General features: G+C 43.3%; 2 protein-coding genes across 2 annotated transcripts in view; one reads left to right on the forward strand and one right to left on the reverse strand.

Moving 5' to 3' along the window:
- Positions 1–5,996, reverse strand: part of LOC115456836 (solute carrier family 13 member 5-like) — a 44,596-nt gene extending 38,600 nt beyond the window's left edge. The window contains 3 exon segments of the mRNA XM_030186163.1: positions 34–248; positions 4,522–4,658; positions 5,872–5,996. Coding sequence (XP_030042023.1) covers positions 34–248; positions 4,522–4,658; positions 5,872–5,970 — 451 coding nt within the window. The 5' untranslated portion in view covers positions 5,971–5,996.
- The window catches only part of LOC115456837 (thioredoxin domain-containing protein 17-like), a 531,330-nt gene that overhangs the window by 176,788 nt on the left and 329,097 nt on the right, over positions 1–25,445 (forward strand). The window lies entirely within an intron of this gene.

A 25,445-nucleotide genomic window follows, 5' to 3' on the forward strand; every position in this document is an offset into this window, starting at 1 on the left:
AGTGTTTCAAGGAGCTGCTTCATAGCTTCTTACCCTGTACAGATCCAAAAGACAACGCATTCTTCTCCTCTAGCTCTATGCCCACATTCACCTGTCCCTCAGGCTGTTCCGTATGTCCCACATCTGAATCAGATTTATTGAGCTGGCTCAGGACAGCCTGCACAATAGGGACCATCATGGCGGTGGTGGCAGTGTTGCTTATCCACATGGACAGGAAGGCGGTGACTCCCATAAACCCAAGCATCAGCCTAATAAAAATGGAAAAACACTCACATTTGTGTAGGTCCATCTACCAACATCTAATTCTATATAATCAATATAACACAACAGTGCACTGTTGCTACCTTTCCTACCAGGATTACTTGGCAGGGCCTTCCTAAGGGTTGTGTGAGTGGTGTGCCAGCACAGGGTGCAAGGGAGGTGGGGGTGCAAAACTTGCTCCCTGTCCATTATCTCCCTTGCTTGGATGTGGTGCAGTAGGTAGGGTGGGGGTGATAGGAGGTATGCCACACAGGATGTGATTCCAGCTTGGGACACTCCTATTATCTGGCAATAAACAATAACATTAACTTCTCCCAATCTCATACCAGCATCTGTTAAAACCTGAATAGGCTATCAAAGAGATACCACAGCGCTGGTTGAGACCTTTCAATGGATTCATATTTGAGACCTATTCTCCCTTAATCAGGTCATTGAGAAAAAGTGCATTTACAAGAGTCATTGAACTGGATAGAATCTTCTTCAGTGTATTGCTGGTCTACTGGGCTTAGAAATACATGAGTAGCAAAATCTATACAGAGATGTATTTTCAAAGCATCTAGACTTACAAATTTCATAATAACCTATGGAACTTTGTAAGTAAAAATGAGCTCATCTAGTAACATAGTAAATGTTGGCAGATAAAGACCTGCACTGGTCAGGTGCTTTGAAAATGAGCCCCACAGCGTGTTTAGAAAAACAGTACACATCTAAAGTACTCTGAATGGGGCTTATAGGAAGGTTTATCCCAAATACTGTCCCCCTGATTTTAGCGCTACAACCGGTTAAATGCTGCTGAACATGACTGGTTATGCGCTGAGACACGAGTTAACCGGTCGGTGGCTGTTCCTGGCTGGTTAACTTGCACTGAATATTGGCTGGACTGTTCTTAAGCTTTTCGGATGGAAACTGTGCTCATCGCTGTTTTGGACATATCAGACAATGATATTCAAGGAAACAGGTCAGCAATACTTTTGGGCAGAAAGCTGAGAAAGCAACATCAACAAAATGGGACTCTATAAAGGACTCCTCACTATCTCTTCTTGTTTATCTTTCTCTCTATATATTTTCTGTTCTAATTCTCATTTTTTCAGTCCTTACTTTCACATTGTTTATTTGCCAAATAAAGTAGTTTCCAATATTATTTCAGCTTTGATATTCCACCCAATCAGGAGGCTTTCTAGGTGGTTCTCAACATATAATATAAGGATAAAATGAAATGAGCTACAATATCAAACAGGAAAGGAGATAGTTAAAATAGTATGCAGATTAAATGGCAATATATACCCCCCACCACCAACCCAGAGCACAATGGGACACGAGAACAAGACATATCCAGCCAAACTTCAGCCAAAGGTTTTAGATCCTTTTTAAAGTCTAAAAACGTTTCCATTTAGTGATAGTAGAGAGAGAATTGTTTGTGCCTCTGCATCCTCACTATTTGTTACATGTAGCCCAAAAAAGATTACCTCTTACATTGAAAAAACATGTTTTGTTACATCCTATGAGATATGTGTGGAACTATTTGACAAAATGTCTTGAAATGAATCCACGTTGTAGGGAACCTTGAATTTGGACCTGGTCGGACAATGGGGACTTTCCATGGTTGGGCCGCCAAAGGGATCTTTTATGTAGCGGATCTGTTAAAGGTTGATGGGTCACTGAAAACATTTGCGCAATTGCTGGAACACGTCCCATCTAATCTACTTAACTTTTATGCTTACTTACAGGCTTGTCATTATGTAAGTGCCCTGTTACCTAATTGCACCAGAAACTTGATTGAGAATTTGGAGGTGTTTTTCAAGCCGAAGAGTACGACTTTCATTTCGGTATCTTCCTTATATAGATCTTTGGTTATGTATTTGTAACGCGGAGGTGGCACGTGGAATTGGGGTGCAAGTTGTGTACCGGGGATATCTTGCGCTGTATCCAGCTGATCCCGTGTTACCTTCATACTGCTTATTATAGAGAATGTCAGTTTCGGATTGTGACCAGGTCTTATTTTTCTCCCCGTCAAGCGTTTCATGCGAAGTGTCTGGCGGTTAAGAATTGTAAAGTGTGGATATCTAGATGCTACTCTAGCTCATGCATTATGGTATTGCCCAAGAGTACAACTTTTTGGAAGCGTGTGATTAGATATGGGAGCATTTATTACATAAGCAACAAAGTCTTTCTCCAGTTGGACTTCTGTTGGGCTGGGTGGGTGGTGCTGACGCTTTATTAGCATCTGAACGCATTTTTATATATAAATCAGGGGTAGTGGGGAAGAAGTGCATTATGCACTGTTGGACCCAGAGCAGGGCGCCGGATTTCTGGTCTTGGCGTAATGCTCTTCATGCTCTTGCCCTTTTGGAAGCTCGTGATACACGTTTAACTCCTAAACGTAGGAAAGAATTTTGGTTAGTTTGGGAACCGTATGTAATGTCTTTGTCCTCAAGAGTTCGCAGTCTTTTATTGAATCATATCCCCATATGATCTTCTATAGTTTTGAGTAGGTATCGAAGGGGGGGGGGGGGGGTTGGTAGAGGGAGGGAGGGAAGGATTTAGTTGGGGGATGGGGGTATTTTAGTGGTTTGGGGAAGGGGAAAAAGGGGGGTGGGGTGGTACATGTTTTAATATGTTTTCGGATGGATACTGTAAGCTGAAATGATTTTCCTAGATTTTGTTAATTCTGAAATTTGGAATTCTGCTTATGTTCTGGATCATTAGAATTAACCAATGGTCACGTTTGTTTTTGATTTTAAGGATTCATTTGTTAGTTTTTGCCTAAATTTAGTAATTTTCTGGTTTGATTTTGTTTGCTGTGTATTTTGTATTTTTTTGTTATAATGGTTGTGTTTTCCATTTACTGCTTATTTATGCATTGTATTTTGAACATTTAATAAAGCATTATTTATTAAAAAAAAAGTCTGCAATGAGCATTCCTATCAAAAGAAAGGGGCAAGGCATTCCAAAGGGAGGAAGCAGTGATGCTAAAAATGTTTGTCCTTAAGGTGTCAAAGCCAATGATGTGAAAAGAACGTACAGTGAGAAGGTTCTGTTGAGAGGATTGTAAGGCCCTAAGCAGGGTACAGGGGATATGTAATCTGGATAAACATAGTGGGAGACCAGTAAAATAAACTTTATGAACTATAGAAAGGATCTTAAATGTTATTCTGTGATTAATGGGCAACCAGTGCTCTTCCCAGAGCAGGGGAGTCACGTAGTCAAATTTCTTAGAATTCATTATCATATTCTGAACTATTTGTAATCTTTTCAAATCTGCAACCTGAAGGCCATTCAGCAGGGCACTGCAGTAATCTAACTGACTAATGACGAGGGTATGTGCAAGTAAGCGAAGAGCAAATTTGGTGATTACACCTCTGACCAAGGATATCAGTTGAAGTTTATAGAAACAGTGTTGTACTGTGCTGAAAATACAATGAGGAAGCTCGCTTAATACTGGGGGTGCTCAGCAGCCACTGGCACCCGCATACCTATGAAGTGGCTGGCAGGGATCCCCAAGCCCCACCAGCCGAAAACTCCCAACAAGTGTCCCTCCTGCATACCTTGTAAGTAGCAGATCTTCGCCTGCAGTGAGCAGTGACATACATACTGCTCGCACCGGCCCCACAGCCTTCCCTCTGATGTATTTCTCCTTAGGCGGAAACAGGAAATTGCATCAGAGGGAAGGGTGTGGTGCCAACATGAGCAGTGTGTATTAGTTGCTACTCGCTGCTGGTGAAAATCTGCTGTTTAAAAGGTATACGGGAGAGGGGGGATGTTTCAGAGACCATATGGCATGCAGGCGAGAGAAGGAGAGACCAAATCACCTATGGGACGGGGCGAGGTTCTTCTGCCCACCCATCTTGGGCCCAGGCCCACCCAAAATTGGGTGTCTGGCTATGCCCCTGCTTCCATAGCTCTGTCTCTCTGTTAGCCTCTGGTAGCTTTCTGTTCCTGTCTCTCACTACCCGTCTCTCTCCTCCTCTTCCAGTCTTGCACAATACACAGAATTTTCCCTCTGAATCTCTCACTCTTACAGCCTGTGCTTTTTTCTCTCTCTTTACCACATTTCTCACGCTTTCCCTGCTTATATCTCTCACAGCCTACACAACCCTTCTTCCTTTATCTTTCCCTGTCTCTGCCTCTCTCTTTCTTAGACTGGGGAGGTCTCTCTCTGTTTACTTTAGCTTAGTGGTCTGATAATAATGCTTCCAGTAACCTGATCTCCACCAGTGCAATAATTTTAGAAATGAGGAAAGGTGTTTTGGCATTTCTTACAATGCGGGCTTCACTCCAACAATTAGCAGAACTCTCAGTGCAATGCGTTTGTGTAAATTCCAGTGTTCCACTGCTACAGCGACAATCAGCCCACCAACAAAGAGCATATTAGTGTCCTTCAAGTACTGCATACACACCTGAAACAGAGGAGAAACAAGGGTCTCAGGGCTGGACACCAATGTCAGTCTGTGAGGCCATATTCAAAAGGTTTAAGCTCTTAACGTGTCCTTTATAGAACAGCATTTAGCACTGATTTCTTTTTTTTTTTTTAATGGCCACTTTTGAGCAGACAACCAAACAGCAGCAGAGATCCAAGGAAGGGCAGATACAGCAAAGGTTTATCCAAATGTCAACTTTAATGGAAACAGAGCCCAACCTGGTCACGTTTCGGAAAAACCTTCGTCAGGGGTCACACAATGCATTCATACATAGATTCAACGCATGTACTACAATACCTTTAACTGTGCTTTTGAATTTGGGCTGGAGACTTGGTGATTACTGACTTTTGGAATTAGACCAGAGCTTTTTCTATGCAGATGCTGCTGGCTGCGTTCTTTTCCTTTTGACATTGGATCTCATTTTCCTTTTTAACGCACATATTGTAGTACATATTTCGAATCTGTGGATGTATTGTGGGAACCCACGTGACCCCTGATGAAGATTTTCCAAAATGTGGCCAGGTTGGGTCCTGTTTCCGTTAACGTTGACATTTGGATAAACTCTTGCTGGGTTTGTCCTTCCTTGATTCGCTGCAGTGTTTGGTTGTCTGTTCTGCTTCATCAGTAGACTGTCTCTTGTCTGTTTTTGCCCATTTTGAGCTTTATTTATTAATTTCTCCTTAGGGGTCATACACAGTGGAGCATGGGAGGGCCATGGATGTGTCACAAAGCAATGTGCACAACTTGTGAATAATATCAGGTACCAACAAATGCCAGCCATTGACCTGTTATAAGCTAAATTTTGGAATGCCAATGTGGCTGCATTAGTTTTCTATAATGGCTTAGGCACATCCTAAAGCTTTTACGGGATTGACTTAGACACACCCTAAAGCTTTAACGGGATTGGTGTTGTGTCACCTACACATCTTGGCACCAAGTTATAGAATTGCCTCTTTAGGGTCCATGATTAATGAAAGGTGGTCAATCAAGCCTTTCAATATTAAACATTCAGGATCTCAGTTCTGTAGCCTAATAGACACCAGTTATGACTGAGCTGGAAATCTAAAGTACAGGGAGGAAACGGCCAATGTACTGGAGTGCTCCCCTATAGGAAGAGCTAGGAGGGAGCAATAATACAGGATAATTTGTGGCAGCAATCTAAACAATTGCTTTCCTGGCAGTGACGGCATACCTTTTTGGATTCCAGGATTCCAAACATAGGAAAAAGCAAGACCGGTAAAAGCGCAGTGACAGCCAGGGGGATAACCTCGGTGCACCAGTACACAGCCATCAGGATGATAATGTAACCACATTTGGCCTCCTGGAAGATATCAAAAGTCATTTGATAGTGAAATATATGGTAGAGGAGGCAAAAAGTGATAGAATTCAAAAAAGCTTGGAAGCAGCATAGAGGATCCCTAGACCATGAAGGAGGGAAGCCAGGAATCAGCTGTGGGTTGTGGCATTTTACCAGACATAAGACTAAGCAGATAAGATGGACCCTACTGTCCTTACCTGAAATCATTTCTCTATATGGGAGCAGAATGGCCATGGCTGTTAACTGATACCTAACCCAGGTCAAGGACAGGTGGGGGGGGGTTGGTAGATAGATCTCCCAGGTGTCCACTGGTCAACTTATTTTTTGTCACTAAATAGACCTAGAGATTTCTTGACAAGAGACTAGGGTAAGTTACAGCTTGCAGGTTTCTGGAGGATCTTTAAGCAGCTACAGTAGCCCTGGAGTTAAAAGGAGAAGAAAAACTTACACCTACCCTCAACGCACAAATTCCCTCTCCTCCTCCCTGCCTTCTCCTTCACGCCTCTGTATTCTCTCATTGGGGTATTTAAATACAGGCAACAAAGTGTCAAATTAAAGAATTATCTTTAAACATATATGGATTGTAACTTTCAATTAATCAAGCAGGAAAGCTTTGAAGGGGAAGGAAGTTTAGGGAAACAAATTGAACCAATGTTTTCAGGAAACCTCAAATTATTTGTATACTAATTTGTGTCTTTCAGATATTGCCCTAGTTGTGTATGTAGGATACAGAGTTCTCAAATTTCTTCTTACAGAGAAACAACTTATAAATTGCGCCACTGACATAAGTACATAAGTACATAAGTAGTGCCATACTGGGAAAGACCAAAGGTCCATCTAGCCCAGCATCCTGTCACCGACAGTGGCCAATCCAGGTCAAGGGCACCTGGCACGCTCCCCAAACGTAAAAACATTCCAGACAAGTTATACCTAAAAATGAGGAATTTTTCCAGTCCATTTAATAGCGGTCTATGGACTTGTCCTTTAGGAATCTATCTAACCCCTTTTTAAACTCCGTCAAGCTAACCGCCCGTACCACGTTCTCCGGCAATGAATTCCAGAGTCTAATTACACGTTTGGGTGAAGAAAAATTTTCTCCGATTCGTTTTAAATTTACCACACTGTAGCTTCAACTCATGCCCTCTAGTCCTAGTATTTTTGGATAGCGTGAACAGTCGCTTCACATCCACCCGATCCATTCCATCTTATTTTATACACTTCTATCATATCTCCCCTCAGCCGTCTCTTCTCCAAGCTGAAAAGCCCTAGCCTTCTCAGCCTCTCTTCATAGGAAAGTCGTCCCATCCCCACTATCTTTTCGTCGCCCTTCGCTGTACCTTTTCCAATTCTACTATATCTTTTTTGAGATACGGAGACCAGTACTGAACACAATACTCCAGGTGCGGTCGCACCATGGAGCGATACAACGGCATTATAACATCCGCACACCTGGACTCCAATACCCTTCTTAATAACACCCAACATTCTATTCGCTTTCCTAGCCGCAGCGCACACTGAGCAGAAGGTCAGCGTATCATCGACGACGACACCCAGATCCTTTCTTGATCCGTAACTCCTAACGCGGAACCTTGCAAGACGTAGCTATAATTCGGTTCCTCTTACCCACATGCATCACTTTGCACTTGTCAACATTGAACTTCATCTGCCACTTGCACGCCCATTCTCCCAGTCTCGCAAGGTCCTCTGTAATCGTTCACATTCCTCCTGCGACTTGACGACCCTGAATAATTTTGTGTCATCGGCGAATTTAATTACCTCACTAGTTATTCCCATCTCTAGGTCATTTATAAATACATTAAAAAGCAACATATACGGTAAAAAACTTTTAAAATTTATTTATTTATTTGCATTTGTATCCCACATTTAACTATTTACCCCCAGATTCTATATAGTGCAACTTAAATTGAGTGCGCAAATCTGGTCATATTCTGGATTTGCGTGCACAATTTAATTACTTAACAAGCCAATCAGTGCAAATAATTGCCAATTAATTGACACAAATTGGCATTAATTTGAATTTACATGTGCAACTGTCTATGTGTATTCTGTAACAGGATGCGCATAAATTCTAAGGCGTACAGCTGAAAAGGGGGCATGGCCATGGGCACTTCTAGAATCCATGTGTATTGTTATAGAATATACCTGGCCGCACCTAATTTATACGTCAGCATTTACATCAAGTTTTACTTGGCGTAATTGCCTGCAACTATGTTTAGTTATGCAGATGGGTGCTAGGCTGGGCGCTGTGCCAAAATTTAGCCATATTCTATAAAGTATGCCTAAATTTAGGTTTACTTTATAAAATACATGCTCAGTCTAATCGATCTACCATCTAGAAATGCCCTAATATCTGCAAGGACCTACCTCAATCTACATTATCCCACCTGCAGGAATGTTAAATACAAGACCCTTTTTGCTTCGTCCTTCCCCTACATCAGTCCTAAATCCTGGAATGTCTGCCAAAACAACTAAAAGAGCTAGTCGACCACCAACTGTTCAAGAAGTCCTTGAAAACATTCTTATTCGACAAGGCTTATTCCAACCTGCAACGCCACTGTTTAATCTCTCTCTCTTGTTGACTGTACAGGTTATTCACCGGTTGGTTTGCCCTTGACATTCTTCCCGTGTTATCCCATGTTCCTTCTCCTCCTGTCTCATTCCATAACTGTGCCATCTATGTATTGTATTGTATCCTCTTGAATTAATGTAAGCCACATTGCGCCTGCTCTTGTGGGAAAATGCACCAAAATAAATAAATAAATACACCTAGGTTTTGTCTTTTTTGTGCCAATTTTTTTAGGCATGATATATAGAATCTAGCCCTTAGGGGGGAAATTATCAACATGGCTCCTGTTAAGTCAGGTTATTTTGTCACAAGTTGGGTTATTTTAGCACAGGGTTTTATGCAATGAGACCTATGTGGTCTTATGGTAAAATAGCCCACATTGTGCTACAATAACCTGGCTTAACAGTAGTTCACTTGTTCACTTGTTCAGAACCCTTATTTTATTCCTCACTTTAATATTCCCTTATCTCTTATTTGTCCTGTTTGTCTCTCCTAATTAGATTGTAAGCTCTGTTGAGCAGGGACTGTTCTCCATGTTCAAGTGTACAGTGCTACATACGTCTAGTAGCGCTTTACCCCCCCCCCTTTAATATCTGCAGGCCAAGTGCTACCAGTGCATTTTTTCTAGTAAAAAAGGTACTCAAATGCCAGGCCCCCCTTCAGGGGTGGGGTGATCACTGAAAGACCCACTCCACAATAGCCAGGCCCCCTGCAACCAGTCACAGAATCTATGACAAGGCAGAATTGGTGTGAAGGGCCTGAGCTCTTTCATTGAAACTTGGGGACCATGGGTCAATTTTAGCCCTGAGTATTACTACCACTACTAATCATTTCTATAACACTACTAGACTTAAGCAGTGCTATACACATTATATGCAAGTACTTTCTCTGTCCCTAGAGGGCTCACAATCTAAGTTTTTGGACCTGGGGCAATAGTGTTCAGTGACTTGCCCAAGGTCACAAGGAACTGTAGTGGGAATTGAACCCAGGTTGCCATGATCAAGGTCTGCTGCACTGACCATTAGGCCACTCCTCCAAGTGTCCATTGTACTGTGGCTCTAGCACAGGATAAAGCAGTGGACTGGCTTCCCTTCATTTTATTGATTTTATTCTCTTGAACTCTAGATTGCTTGACAAAAAAAAAAACAAACAACAAAAAAAAATATCGAACAAAGGCTATGTCAACAAATTGAGACACCAGGCCACATTTAGTGCCAGGGTCAGGACCAGGCAACGTTCATTATTTTTTGCAAACAACCACTGACGTTTTCATAATAACAACATGAAAAGCCAATAAATGTGCTGGTATGAGGAAAAGGCAGGTCAGGGGAGGCAGAATCACAGTATATCCAGGTGTGTAGTGAAAATCCCCTGGAGCAAAGCTCATGGAGCTTTACTGCAAATCCTAACAAACAAGGGAGATTACCCAATAGGGCACACAAGAATTCGCCAACAGGATTTAATAAAAATATGTGTCTAGGGCTGGTCCAGTGGCTCAGTGGCAAGTGTTAGGCACTATACAATATATAGTGGAGGAGTGGCCTAGTGGTTAGGGTGGTGGACTTTGGTCCTGGGGAACTGAGGAACTGAGTTCGATTCCCACTTCAGGCACAGGCAGCTCCTTGTGACTCTGGACAAGTCACTTAACCCTCCATTGCCCCATGTAAGCCACAATGAGCCTACTATTACTACTATTTAGCATTTCTATAGCGCTACAAGGTGTACGCTGCACAAACATAGAAGAAAGACAGTCCCTGCTCAAAGAGCTTACAATCTAATAGACAAAAAATAAAGTAATCAAATCAATTAATGTGTACAGGAAGGAGGAGAGGAGGGTAGGTGGAGGCGAGTGGTTACGAGTCAAAAGCAAGGTGGGCTTTCAGTCTAGATTTAGAGGTGGCCAAGGAAGGGGAAGACGTAGGGGCTCAGGAAGTTTATTCCAGGCGTAGGGTGCAGCGAGACAGAAGGCGCGAAGTCTGGAGTTGGCAGTAGTGGAGAAGGGAACAGATAAGAAGGATTTATCCATGGAGCGGAGTGCACGGGAAGGGGTGTAGGGAAGGACGAGTGTGGAGAGATACTGGGGAGCAGCAGAGTGAGTACATTTATAGGTTAGTAGTAGCCTGCCATGAGTGGGAAAGCGCAGGGTACAAATGTAATAAAAATAAATAATAGAGGGTAGATAAGTACATAAGTATTGCCAAAACAAAAAGGCACACAACTGCTTACAAAAACAGTAGATAAAAAACAACAAAGCAGTGGAATCAAATGCATTTATTGGAACAATACCCGACGTGGCCACGTTTCGCCCTCAGGCTGCGTCAGGGGTTCAAACTATCAAAAGTGTATGTAAATATATCATACACACTAGTAGTTCCAAAAATCTAGTTCTACACAGATACAAAAACAAAAAATAAAAGTATCATCAGACAAGATGCATATCTAAATGTACACACTGCAAGCACTCAATCTTAAAAACACATTTAAAACGTCTCCATCAGATCACAGCTAGACTCCCTACATATTCCAAAGATGTGCAAGATGAGTGCTTGCAGTGCTTTCTCTGTTGTTATATTTTTGTGAGAAGTCTAGCAGTAATGTGGACTGGTTATTTATTTCTAAGGAGTTTTTTTGGTTTTGTGTTAAGAATATCAGTGGAGAAACTAGAATGTCTAGAGTCTTTTAAAAGTTTTGTGTACATTTAGATATGCTTCTTGTCTGATGACACTTTTATTTTTTGTTTTTATATCTGTGTAGAACTAGATTTTTGGAACTACTAGTGTATATGATATATTTATATACACTATGTATAAAGAAATTTCTTCCCCTCTTCATTGAATTGTTTTTGATTCTAATTATATGATCTTAACATTTTTATTGAGAGTTATAAATGTGATATGAGTAATTGTAGATGTTCTGATAAAATTTGTGATGTATGATTTTAATGATAATTGTAAATATTTGTTTACAGATGATATCATGTATGTCTATACATGTTTTTAGAACTTTTAAAGGATTGTTTATTATGTTGAATTTTTTTTTTAAATAATTGCCTTTTATTAGTTGAATCATGCTTATGACATTGTTAATATGTACGGTTATACATGTTTTTATACTTGTGTTTGTTTTTATAGTTTGTACCCCTGACGCAGCCTGAGGGCGAAACGTGGCCACGTCGGGTATTGTTCCAATAAATGCATTTGATTCCACTGCTTTGTTGCTTTTTATCATAAATATTGCCATACTGGGAAAGACCAAAGGTCCATCAAGACCAGCATCCTGTTTCCAACAGTGGCCAATCCAGGTCACAAGTACCCGGCAAGATCCCCAAAATGTACAAAACATTTTATACTGCTTATCCCAGAAATAGTGGATTTTCCCCAAGTCCATTTAATAACGGTCTATGGATTTTTCCTTTAGGAAGCTGTCCAAACCATTTTAAAACTCCGCTAAGCTAACCGCCTTTACCACATTCTCTGGCAACGAATTCCAGCGTTTAATTACACGTTGAGTGAAGAAATATTTTCTCCAATTCGTTTAAATTTGATGATGCAGCTAGAGCTGACAATAGTTTTATGATAGATATATCAGCAGAAGATGCATGTAATATGCCAAATTTGTTTGGATAAGGAATGTCATCAATAACACTCATAACTAAGAATAGAGGGGGAGAAATGGGGGGGGGGATAAAAGCGGGAGAAACTGTGATGATAAAAGGTATAATTTAGACCTCGTTGAGCACGATGTTGTAAGTGCATGTTTGTATTTCACTCTATTTGGAAGTGTTTTGGCTTGATTTGTCATCAATAAAAATATTGAAATATAAATTTACTACATTGTAGCTTCATCTCATGCCCCCTAGTCCTAGTTTTTGGAAAGCATAAACAGACGCTTCACATCTACCCGTTCAACTCCACTCATTATTTATAGCCTATCATATCTCCCCTCAGCGCCTTTTCTCCAAGCTGAAGAGCCCTAGCCGCTTTAGCCTTTCCTCATAGGGAAGTCGTCCCATCCCCTTTATCATTTTCGTCGCCCTTCTCTGCACCTTTTCTAATTCCACTATATCTTTTTTGAGATGCGGCGACCAGAATTGAGCACAATATTCGAGGTGTGGTCGCACCATGCAGCGATACAAAGGCATTATAACATCCTCATTTTTGTTTTCCATTCCTTTCCTAATAATGCCTAACATTCTATTTGCTTTCTTAGCCGCAGCAGCACACTGAGAAGAAGGTTTCAACGTATCATCAACAACAACACCTAGATCCCTTTCTTGGTCCTTGACTCCTAATGTGGAACCTTGCATGATGTAGCTATAATTTGGGTTCCTCTTTCCCACATGCATCACTTTGCACTTGCTCACATTAAATGTCATCTGCCATTTAGACGCCCAGTCTCCCAGTCTCGTAAGGTCCTCTTTTACAACTTGCGCAAGCACATATGTTTTAGGAGGAAAAGCCTCAAGAAGCTCCTAGAATTTTTCAACAATAATACAGGAGCGGGACTTCTTCATCTTCGGCAGGAGGTCTGCATGGAGTGTAAAGCCAGGGCTGCAAAGCTTGTCCATACTAACTGTTTGGAATTGTCAATGGTCCAAAGTCCAATGTCTTTTTAATCTATGCTGTTCTCATACTATGCTTTCCATTGCAATATTCACAGAGGAGACACATTCGCTTTAGGGTCAACATTCAGCACGGTTTAAGCAGGCAGGAGAAGCTCCTGCCCACTTAAAATATGTTGAGCTGGCCGGCCACCAATTTCAGGAGCTCTTAACCAGGTAATGCTGATAAATATTGGCCCTCACTGCTACAGCGCTGTCCAGGAAGGTGGAATCTAGGTGGTTATGGAAATTATGTGGACATCGGGCACGTAGGATCATATAAATAACAGTTCTAACTTTGCCCGCTTAGGATGCAGGCATGGTACTGAATATTTACTACACCCGTATAACTTCTGGGTATCATTGCAGACCTGGCTATCCAGTGCTGGTGCCCATCCATGGCTTGGCACGCTTGTAGATCATTGAAACAAGAGAGTGGCAGAGTCTGTCTGAATCATCCCAGTTCAACAACCACTGACATGGACTGCATAATTGACCGAATGGCTTCTTTGGGAATGAATAAAGATGAACGATGCAGATGAAGAATGTTGCCTGTGAAAGGGATAATGTGGTGACCTTGTTTGCCATGTTGGGAGCCAAGATGGAGAAATGCAGAGGACTACCCAAAAAACTAGGGGCTCTGGACTTAACCAATAGAGTCAAAGGTTGTACCTATCTGAGATAAGAGCAAGGTAGTTCTCAAGAGGACTAGAGAGACGGGATCACATGCAACATTTAATCTATGGGTGTGAAGGTTACAGAACCAAAACAGGAATCAGCTGTCACAGTACAATTCAAACTGAAGAAAAACATACACACATAGCTGTGGGTAGAACAATGGGCCTCTGAAAGATGACTTGTTTTCTTACCCCTGAAATAATCCTTCGCTCTTAATGGACTGAAAGCATTTAATAGATATGTGCCAAAATTATGATGCCAATTATCTGGACTATCTTCGGAAGGGAGTTGGTCCAGATAATCAAATCTGGATGGTTGGACAAACCTATGCCCACAACCACCAAGGCTAGAACCCAAGGCCCTGCATGGCCTCAACCACCCAGTCCTTGTCCATGATGCAGCAAAAACTCTCCACACTACCAGACCGACCCGTCCACCTCCTGACATGCAAGGACTGGAGGCCTATTGCAATACACTCCCTTCTGTGAACCCTGCAGTCTGGATAATTGGACATCCGGTTAATTGGCGTTCAGATAATCAGCGTCATACTGTATTAGAATCTCAAGTTGTTTTTCATGTAAACTAGATCACTAAAGGTGTAATGTTTCAAACGATTTTTCACATGTAAAAGGCCTCTTATAAAATTAGTCCATGACAAAAAGCTGCATGCCTGTAGATGACCCACATAAGGGCATGTTCAGGGACATGGTTTGGGAAGAGAGGGAGTAGAGTTATGAAGTATTTGCATAGCTTATAAAATACTCATCTAGGCACACGCTTCAATCATGTCACAACTAACGAGCAATGATTTTGCCACATTTTGCCAACAAAATTAAAGGTCTCCATCGGGACCTACAGACAGTTCCATCCATGCTCGTGCCAGCTAATGAAGAGAACGCTCCCTCTTCCCCGCCATGCACAGCCATCTGGGAGACTCATTCAACCAGGTCACAGAGGAAGCCCTTGAAAATATCCTGAAAAGCCTATAATCTGCCCTCTTGATCCCTGCCCAGCAAAGATTGCAAAACGAGTGAGCATGGGCCTCATTGAAGGAGCCACTAAAATTGTTAACTCCTCTCTTATGGAAGGACAGTTGTCAACAACACTAAAAAGAGCTGTGGTGCACCCCTACTGAAAAAGAGCTCACTGGAACAGGACAAACTTGAAAACTACTGACCAGTCTCTAACATTCCTTTCCTGGCAAAACTTATAGAACGAACAGTCTGAAGACACCCCAACAACTGGCTAATTGAAAGTAACTGGCTAGACCCATGTCAATCTGGCTTCAGACCTGGGTACGGAACAGAGACAGTTTCTTGACAGGGGATCTGCCTCAATACTAGTGTTGCTCAATTTCTCGGCAGCCTTCAACACCATTACTACTACTATTAGCATTTCTATAGCGCTACAAGGCGTACGCAGCGCTGCACAAACATAGAAGAAAGTCCCTGCTCAAAGAGCTTACAATCTAGTAGACAAAAAATAAAGCAAACAAATCAATTAATGTGTAGAGGAAAGAGGAGAGGAGGGTAGGTGGAGGCGAGTGGATACAAGTGGATCATAATATCATGCTTAAAGACTGGAACAAACAGGCATCAATGGCACAGTACTTACATGCTTCGTATCCTGTCAGACAGATAACAATCAGTTCTGTTCAGCAACAGCACATCATTGCCTTGGGCACTGGACTGTGGGGTGCCACAGGGATCCATACTGTCTCCCATTTTATTAATATCTACCTCACGCCTCTGGCTGAGCTACTTCAGTCAATGGAGACAAAATTCTGCATACCCATTGAATGAGATCTACCCACAGGTCTGAGTAAACTGACTGCCTGCCTAACCACAACTCAGGATTGGGCAGACATCAACAAACTTTGCCTGAACCCAAATAAAACAGAGATTCTTTGAGTACCAAACACTTATATGGTGCTTAGCCCTGCCCAGTACTACTACTACTACTTATCATTTCTACATCCCAGAATGCACTGGACAGGGCCTGGGTGAGGCATTTTGTTCCAGGCAGGCCCGAGGCAAGAGGGGGGAGCCGTTGCTCCTACCCTCCTGCCTCCACCTTGTTGTAAGGTACTGGGAGAGGCGGGGTGTGGGTCAGGTGTGGGAGGGAGGGGGGGTGCCTGTGCAAGGGAAGGGGTTTGGTCCACCGAACCACCAGAGAAACTTTTTTATAAAGTTCTGGGGTTAAGTGGGGGGTCGTGGTCCACCAGACCACCAGGGAAAATTTTTTAAAAAGGTTACGGGGTCATGAGCGGGGGTGTTGTGGTCCACTGGACCACCAGTGAAGGTTTAAAAAAATGATTTGGGGGCGTCAGAGTCCACTGGACCACCGGGTTAACAGTGGTGGTCCAATGCATCAGAGCTGTCAAATGGATTTGTCAGCAGAGTCAAATCCATTTCACAGCTCGAACTCGCAAACAGGGATTATGCACAAAGGGGGACCCATGCAATCCCCTTTGTGCATTGCTGGCTGTTAGCGATTCGCTAAATTTTAGCAAGGCAGACGTATTTTACAGCTGCCTTTGTGCATAAAGGCCTAGGGATTTGAACATGCAACCTTCTGGCATCAAACTGCTGCATGAAAAAAACAGCTCCATTACCTTAGCTCACGAAACAATTCTCTCTTGCTCCATCCCCCATTATGCCAGTCTGTCAAACACGGGTCTATTAAAAAACTGAGACACTGCATAAACCTTCAATGGCATCTGCTACAAACAAAGTACTTTTTTCCATGACAAGTAAGTCGATAGTCAAAGCTAAGATGGACTTTTCCAACCCAGAAGATACTTATAACTTATTTCACTGTTCTGTTCTTCTTGCCTTAAACCTGACACCAGAGGAAACAGTAATTCTTATTTTCAGCATTTATATCCTGAGCTTCTAGTGATCTTTCCAGACCATTCAAACTTCAACTTCATTTCTTCTCTATCAACAGAGTCCTTCCATGCACAGTAATGGTATTACAATGCCCAGTTCCAGAGCTGGCGTTAGTGCGGTGCAAGCAGTGCAATTGCTCTGGGCCCCCATGATTTGGGGGCAGGGGCACCGAGAGACTGGGCCGGGCCCAGGGCAAGGCCGCCCCTGGGGCTCCGCCCCCCCACCGCTCCCCGCTCCCCCCTCCACCGGGCCGGGCCCCCTGCATTGAAATCACCGCCTCTCACCTCCATGTGAAAGCGCTGCAGGCAGCAGGGCAGCAGATCGCCTCCCTTTGGCCCTCCTTCCCTCCTTTTGTCCCGCCCTCGCGGAAGTTACGTCAGACGAGGGCGGGACACAGGGAGGGAAGGAGGCCCGAAGGGAGGCGATCTGCTGCCCTGCTGCCTGCAACGCTTTCACACGGAGGTGAGAGGTGCTGTGATTTCAATGCAGGGGGCCCAGCCAGGTGGCAGACGGTCGACGACAGAGGGCAGGTGGGACTGTGATGCCGGGCCCGGGGAATTTTGTCCCCCCTGCCCCCCCCCTCTCAGCGGCTATGTTTAGGGGGCCCAAAGCATGCCCTTAACTGAAGAAGGCAGAGCCTGCTGGCAGACTTTAGGGCTTCCTTCCAAATTGCTGCCCTGAGTCCCAGCCCGCCCAGCCCTTATCTTACAAATTTGCTGTCAACGAATTCTAATGACAACATGAAAACATGAACCTATTAACTAGCCACAGACACCGACTCAGAATAGTTAAAATAAATTCTTTTGCAAGTTGGAACAGTAACTTTGCTTAACGTATGTCTGTTCTGGATCAGAAGTGACTCGACAAACTCCATAGTAGTTACCTAAATTGTTGATGAGACACTTTCAGGATGCAAGAATCCTATAATTTGTAAAGTCAATCTCTGTAAAAAGGAGTGAATAACCTTTAAAAGACTATCAACAGTGTTTCCAGTCCTGTGCTGTACAACTCACACGTCTGTATTTAAATATTAAATAAGTACATTGGGGTTAAGTCAGCAAAGCTAGGATTTCCCTACAGGCTAGAGATGAAAGGTTTGGGAGAATTTTTTGAGCTTGGCTCCCTGTCCTGGGAGCAGACAACATCCAGAACTCAGCAACTCAGCAGAGGAGGTGCTCACCCCCCCCCCCCCCCCGGGGAAAATTGTAGGTGAATGCCCTGAGGCTGTACTTGACTCTGGAACCTTATTTAATTAAAAAGGCATTTATATCTCGGAAGAGGGGAGATATGATAGAAGCATTTAAATACCTATCAGGCTCATTTTCAAAAGAGATAGATGCCCAAAAAGTGACATAAGTCAGCATTTAGACGTTTATCTCACAGAAACGTCCAAATCAGTATTATCAAAACCTCTTTTTGGATGTCTTTCTCTGAAGTCCGTCAGAAGGAGGCCCAAATCTCAAGGGGGCGTGCCAGGGGAGTGTTCAAGGTGGGGCTTGACGTCTTACTCCCCCAGATCATAAAACATTTTTCCAACCAGCACTTTCAAAAGTGACCTTTCCTGTTCTGATTTTGGACGTTTTACAAAAAATGTCCAAATTCAGACTTAGATGTCATATCCAAAAATTCCCCTTGTGCATTTGACTTGCCCAAAGTCACAAGGAGCAGCAGTGGGAATTGAACCCATTAAGCCACTCCTCCCCTGTTTTGGATGTCTTGCATTTGGACGTCTTTTGTTCAAAAATGGACCAAAAAAGGCTGTCCAAATCACAAAGATGTCCAAATCACAGGATGTCCATAGTATTTTCAAACACAAAAGATAGACGTCCATTTTTCAAAAATGACCTTCTTTCCAATTCGGAATTTGGAAGTCTTTGTAAAATGTCCAAATTCTGATTTAACGTTTATTTCAAAAATGCCCTTCTATGTAACATAAATGCACAGGAAGCAAGACTCAATTGAAAGGAAGCTCTGGAACCAGAGGTCATAGGATGAAGGTGAAAGGGGATAGATTCAAAAGTAACCTGAGGAAATACTTCTTCACAGAAAGGGTAGTGAATTCATGGAACAGTCTCCAGGTAGAAGCGGTGGAGATGCAAACAGTATCTGAATTCAAGAGAGCTCGGGACAAGTACTTAGGGTCTCTAGGGGAGTGATAGGGGCAGAATGGATAGGCCACATGGTCTTTGTCTGTCTACATTTTTCTATGTTCCTATGAAAATCAGGTTTGAGACGATTATAATTACAGAAATAAAATACAATATTCACTACAAAAACAAACCACTCAATTTTCTGTAAAATGTCCTGGGAATACATTAATCTAGACATTTCAAATTACTCCTAGATTCAGCAGCATTATCCCCCGAATCCTGTATAGGTCACCCAAAGTTAGGTGTGTAATTTTGATGTGGATTGCATATATGCGCAAAAAGTAACTAACAGTGATAATAATTGGCCTTAAAAACTGCTAATTGGTACTAATTACAGGTTATGTACGTATCTGCTCGGCGCCCCTATTCTATAACCTGTGCATTTAATTCATCTGGCATGCAATTCCAAAGGGGGTGTGGCCAAGGAAGGGACACAGGCAGGTCATGGGCGTTCCCAGGATTTAAGCACGGAATATAATACTTCCATTTCCATGCCTAACCAACAGTGGTTAGGCACGAGCGTTTCCACCAGCCTTTGGCAGGCGTAAATACTCGCACCTAAAGTTAGACGTGAACATGTCTTAAGCCAGTATTTTATAAAAACAGATCCAGGCTTAGCGCGTATCATCCCGATGCCTAATTTTGGGCGCCGTTTATTGAATCTATTCCTAACTCCCTGATTCTATAAAAGTTGACGAAAATTGAGTGTGCAAATTTAGGTATGCCCCGATTTGTGCATGCAATTTAATAGAATAACAAGCCAATTAGTGCCAATAATTGGCTTTTTAAGAAGCATTGATTGGCACTAATTAAATTTAATTGGAATATATGTGTGTAACCACTAGGCCACTCCTCAACTCAGCTAGCCAACCGTGAGGATCCACAACAAAAATTTTTAAATGTGCTAAAACGTTTTCTTATGTTTGTGTGCACTGGTGACAATGACTGAGTAATATTTAGTTGCTGGGATACTGTTTGTATAAACCTTAATTTAAGGTGCAATCACTTATACCAATCGTAAAGCTGGCATAAATGCGCATAAGAACATAAGAATCACCATACTGGCCCATGTCTAGATCAGGGCTGCTGAGAGACTGGGCCGGGCCCGGGGCAAGGCCGCCCCTGGGGCCCCACCGCTCCCCCCCCCCCGAGATCGTCATCGTCGCCCCCCTCATCCACCACCGGGCCGGGCCCCCCTGAATTCAAATCATAGCGCCTCACCTCAACCTCGCTCCGTGTGAAAGAAGCGCAGCAGCGGCAGTCTGCAGGTCGCCTCCCTTCGGGCCTTCCCTCCCTGTGTCCCGCCCTCGTCTGACGTAACTTGCGCGAGGGCGGGACACAGGGAGGGAAGGCCCGAAGGGAGGCGATCTGCAGACTGCCACTGCTGCGCTTCTTTCACACGGAGCGAAGTTGAGGTGAGGCGCTATGATTTGAATTCAGGGGGGCCCGGCCCGGTGGTGGATGGAGGGGGGCAGGTGGAGGGGACTGCGGTGCCGGGCCCCCCCTTTGAGGCCCGGGCCCGGGGAATTTTGTCCCCCTGCCCCCCCCTCTCGGCGGCCCTGGTCTAGATGTTAGCAAGAACATGTGTTAGCCTGTGGGCTCTGCCTCTTCTCCACCCACGTTCTGCCCATGCGTATGCCCACCATCAAAGTACACGCTATTGAGCAACATACCAACTTTTACGCTGCTCATGATTTCATAAGAGGTCATTTATGCATACATGTTACCACAAAACACGTTAATGACTAAAATAATTTCCAGTTAGGCACATACTTTGCACCTAAAAGTATGTGTCATTGTCCCCCCCCCCTCCCTTAATACAATTACACCCATAACTATATATCAATTTCTGACCTTAAGGAATTCAGGAGCAGCGGAACATCATTGTGTTTGGAGAAGCCAAAGTAACCAATCTCTAGCCCTGCTCCAAGCTCTCTAGTTGCTGATACTGTGTTGGGCAAATTACAGCAGTCTGTGATACAACCAGGGCTTTTTTTGAGGGGGTACTTGGGTGTACTGAGTACCGGCACCTTTTCCATTGTCTGCTAAAATTGAGCCACGGTCCCCAAGTTTTAATGAAAGAGCTCAGGCTCTACACACAAATTCTGCCTTGTGATAGATTCTGTGACTGATTGCAGGGGACCTGGCTATTGTGGGGTGGGTCCCTCAGTGATCACCCCACCCCTGAAGGGTGGCCTGGCATTTGAGTACTGGCACCTTTTTTGCTAGAAAAAAACGCACTGGATACAACCACTGCTTGTATGATTGTTTTCAAGTTATCATCTAATAAATAAGACCATATACAAAAACATGGACTGATGAGACAAAGTCAGCACGGATTTAGTGAAGGGAAGTCTTGCCTCACCAATCTAATGCATTTTTTTGAGGGGGTAAGCAAACATGTGACAATGGGGAGGGTTGATATTGTATATCTGGATTTTCAGAAGGCGTTTGACAAAGTGCCGCACGAAAGACTCCTGAAGAAATTGCAGAGTCATGGAATCGGAGGTAGGGTATTATTATGGATTAAGAACTGGTTGAAAGATAGGAAGCAGAGAGTAGGATTGCGTGGCCAGTATTCTCAGTGGAGGAGGGTAGTTAGTGGGGTCCCGCAGGGGTCTGTGCTGGGTCCGTTGCTTTTTAATGTATTTATAAATGACCTAGAGATGGGAATAACTAGTGAGGTAATTAAATTCGCCGATGACACAAAATTATTCAGGGTCGTCAAGTCGCAGGAGGAATGTGAACGATTACAGGAGGACCTTGCGAGACTGGGAGAATGGGCGTGCAAGTGGCAGATGAAGTTCAATGTTGACAAGTGCAAAGTGATGCATGTGGGTAAGAGGAACCCGAATTATAGCTACGTCTTGCAAGGTTCCGCGTTAGGAGTTACGGATCAAGAAAGGGATCTGGGTGTCGTCGTCGATGATACGCTGAAACCTTCTGCTCAGTGTGCTGCTGCGGCTAGGAAAGCGAATAGAATGTTGGGTGTTATTAGGAAGGGTATGGAGTCCAGGTGTGCGGATGTTATAATGCCGTTGTATCGCTCCATGGTGCGACCGCACCTGGAGTATTGTGTTCAGTACTGGTCTCCGTATCTCAAAAAAGATATAGTAGAATTGGAAAAGGTACAGCGAAGGGCGACGAAAATGATAGTGGGGATGGGACGACTTTCCTATGAAGAGAGGCTGAGAAGGCTAGGGCTTTTCAGCTTGGAGAAGAGACGGCTGAGGGGAGATATGATAGAAGTGTATAAAATAATGAGTGGAATGGATCGGGTGGATGTGAAGCGACTGTTCACGCTATCCAAAAATACTAGGACTAGAGGGCATGAGTTGAAGCTACAGTGTAGTAAATTTAAAACGAATCGGAGAAAATTTTTCTTCACCCAACGTGTAATTAGACTCTGGAATTCGTTGCCGGAGAACGTGGTACGGGCGGTTAGCTTGACGGAGTTTAAAAAGGGGTTAGATAGATTCCTAAAGGACAAGTCCATAGACCGCTATTAAATGGACTTGGAAAAATTCCGCATTTTTAGGTATAACTTGTCTGGAATGTTTTTACGTTTGGGGAGCGTGCCAGGTGCCCTTGACCTGGATTGGCCACTGTCGGTGACAGGATGCTGGGCTAGATGGACCTTTGGTCTTTCCCAGTATGGCACTACTTATGTACTTATGTACTTATGTACTTATCTGATGAATTAAACACAGATTCAAGTAAGCTAGCTTAGAAACTGTGCATTTCGTATGAATAAGTTTCTATGGGGCGACTGAAGTGCAACTTTCCCCCGTCCCAGTGTCTTTATGCTAAGAACACAGTATGTTATGTTCACTTTTCCAGGCTGTAAAAATAACAACAACAACAAAAAAAAACCCATTTCAAATCAGCCCATTTACAGTTAACCAGAGTTATATTTTAACAACGCCAACATATTTTTAGCATCTTAACTGTAACTGTTTGAACGAAACTCCTTTCTGTTAGCTAGTTTATAGTATCAATGTATTCAGATTATGATATTTCATAATTTATGTTATACAGCCAGAATTCCAGGATTGCTTCCTCTCTCTCTTGCCTTTGTCACAAATCAGTGGTCAGCAGAATTCATGGGAATCTGACAAGGGGCCACACTGTGAGCACGTCTGCTGTGAGGCCCTGGAATAACAGAGAAACATAGATAAAGGCAGGTACAGACCATGTGGCCTATCCACCATGCCATGTCCTATCCTCATCATTTCCTTACAGATCCTATGTACTTGCCCCAAGCTCTCTTGAATTCAGATACAGTTTTCTCATCCAACACCTCCATCGGGATGCCTTTCCACGAATTCACCACCCTTGCCATGAAGAAGTATTTCCTCAGGCTACTTCCAAGTCTGTCCCCTTTCACCTTCATCCTAAATTGTCCCCAGTCACTTGGTCATTCTATAATATGGAGCCTAATTTAGGTGCCACCTGAGCTTGTAAATAATAGAATAGTCATGAAACACATGAGAGGCACTTCAGACCTAGATGTAAAAGCAAAACAGCTCTCTATTTAATTGAAACCCCTAGAATACTAACACTTTTATGCATTTAACAATAAGTGCTAGATTCTACTCTATAACTTATGTGCACATATCGCTTACATAGTAACATAGTAGATGACGGCAGAAAAAGACCTGCACGGTCCATCCAGTCTGCCCAACAAGATAAACTCATATGTGCCACTTTTTGTGTATACCCTACTTTGATTTGTACCTGTGCTCTTCAGGGCACAGACCGTATAAGTCTGCCCAGCACTATCCCCACCTCCCAACCACCAGCCACCTCCCACCACCCGCTCTGGCACAGACCGTACAAGTCTGCCCAGCACTATCCCCGCCTCCCCACCACCAGTCCCTCTTCCTACCACCGGCTCTGGCACAGACCGTATAAGTCTGCCCCGCACTATCCCCGCCTCCCAACCACCGGCTCTGGCACAGGCACAGACCGTATAAGTCTGCCCAGCACTATCCTCACCACCCACCACCAGCCCCACCTCCCAACCACTGGCTCTGGCACAGACCGTACAAGTCTGTCCAGCACTATCCTCACCTCCCCACCACCAGTCCCGCTTCCCACCACCGGCTCTGGCACAGACCGTATAAGTCTGCCCAGCCCTATCCCCGCCTCCCACCACCGGCTCTGGCACAGACCGTATAAGTCTGCCCAGCACTATCCCCGCCTCCCAACCACCAGTCCCACTTCCCATCACCGGCTCTGGCACAGACCGTATAAGTCTGCCCAGCCCTATCCCCGCCTCCCAACCACCAGCCCCGCCTCCCGATCTTGACTAAGCTCCTGAGGAGTTAGGGATAAATATGTGGGCAGAGCATCAGTGGGACATGGACGGGACTCCCAGTTGTAAGATCAGCATCGTTTGAATGTATTAGATGTGCCCTCTTTTGGATGATCCAGTTGGAGAAATACAGATCTTCAGTATTTTATGCCATTGGGCCTAAGTTGTGGAAAGGTCTGCCTTTGTCATTAAAAACGATTGATAAAGCTAGGCCAGTTCAAAAAGGCCTTAAAAACTTATCTGTAGTTAGATAAGGCAGGGAATTACACCTTATTCCACTATAAACTCAAATAGGAGATCTACTAAAGCTCAGTATAAATAAAAAGGGAAAAGGGCTTACATTAAATTATGTGAGGACTAAATCATGCGTTCACACTACTGGTGAGAGTTGGAGCTTGCATTTTTGAAACTAACTTTTCTATTCGTGCTACTTGCCAAACTTTATCTCACCAAAATTTCTGGGTAGCATCTTTCCATTTCTACGCTATACACACTTGGTTAACATATCTTAATTGTGATTTGATGTATATTATGGTTTGATAATGTAATTGTTTTTTATGTATGTGATTATTTTGTATGTTTGGCTGTAAACTGGTTAGAATTGTAGATAATGCGGACTATGAGTTTTAATTAATAAATAAACTTTAAAAATACTGTGAGTTACAAACATCACTTGATACACTTGGATGCCAATAGTTACACCTGCCATGGACACGGAGTAACTGTTGGTACCATTTAAGTGCACCAATGTTGATTTAGTATAATGGAATATTGAAGTCCAGATGCCATTATAACATTGGTTCAACTTTCAATTTATTTGATATACAGAAAATTTTCCAAAGAAATCTAAGCAGTTTACAAATTTCTTAAATATTAGGGAAAGGAAAACATGACGAACTAAAACAACACAAAACACAGGAGGAAGATAGGGACAGGAAATGTTACAAGTTAAAACAAAGGGTAATAAAATTAGGAGGCTTGGGACAATCTCAGCCACTTATCAGAAAGCTAATGAGAAGTAGCTAGTTTGCAACTTAGATTTAAAATTATTAAAAGAACTTTCCAGTTGCATTCAGCATAGAGGTGCCTAAAATGAGACGTCTAGTTGAAGAGTTTCCCCTAAGTTTGTTTGTTTTGGATTTGGTTCCAGAAGAAGACTGGGGGTAAAAGGTTAAGGGGGCCTTGTTGACTGAAAAATGCATTATAACATTCAACTGTACTTGGG

The sequence above is a fragment of the Microcaecilia unicolor genome, chromosome 13 (genome assembly GCF_901765095.1).
Source record: "Microcaecilia unicolor chromosome 13, aMicUni1.1, whole genome shotgun sequence".
Lineage (NCBI taxonomy): Eukaryota > Metazoa > Chordata > Amphibia > Gymnophiona > Siphonopidae > Microcaecilia > Microcaecilia unicolor.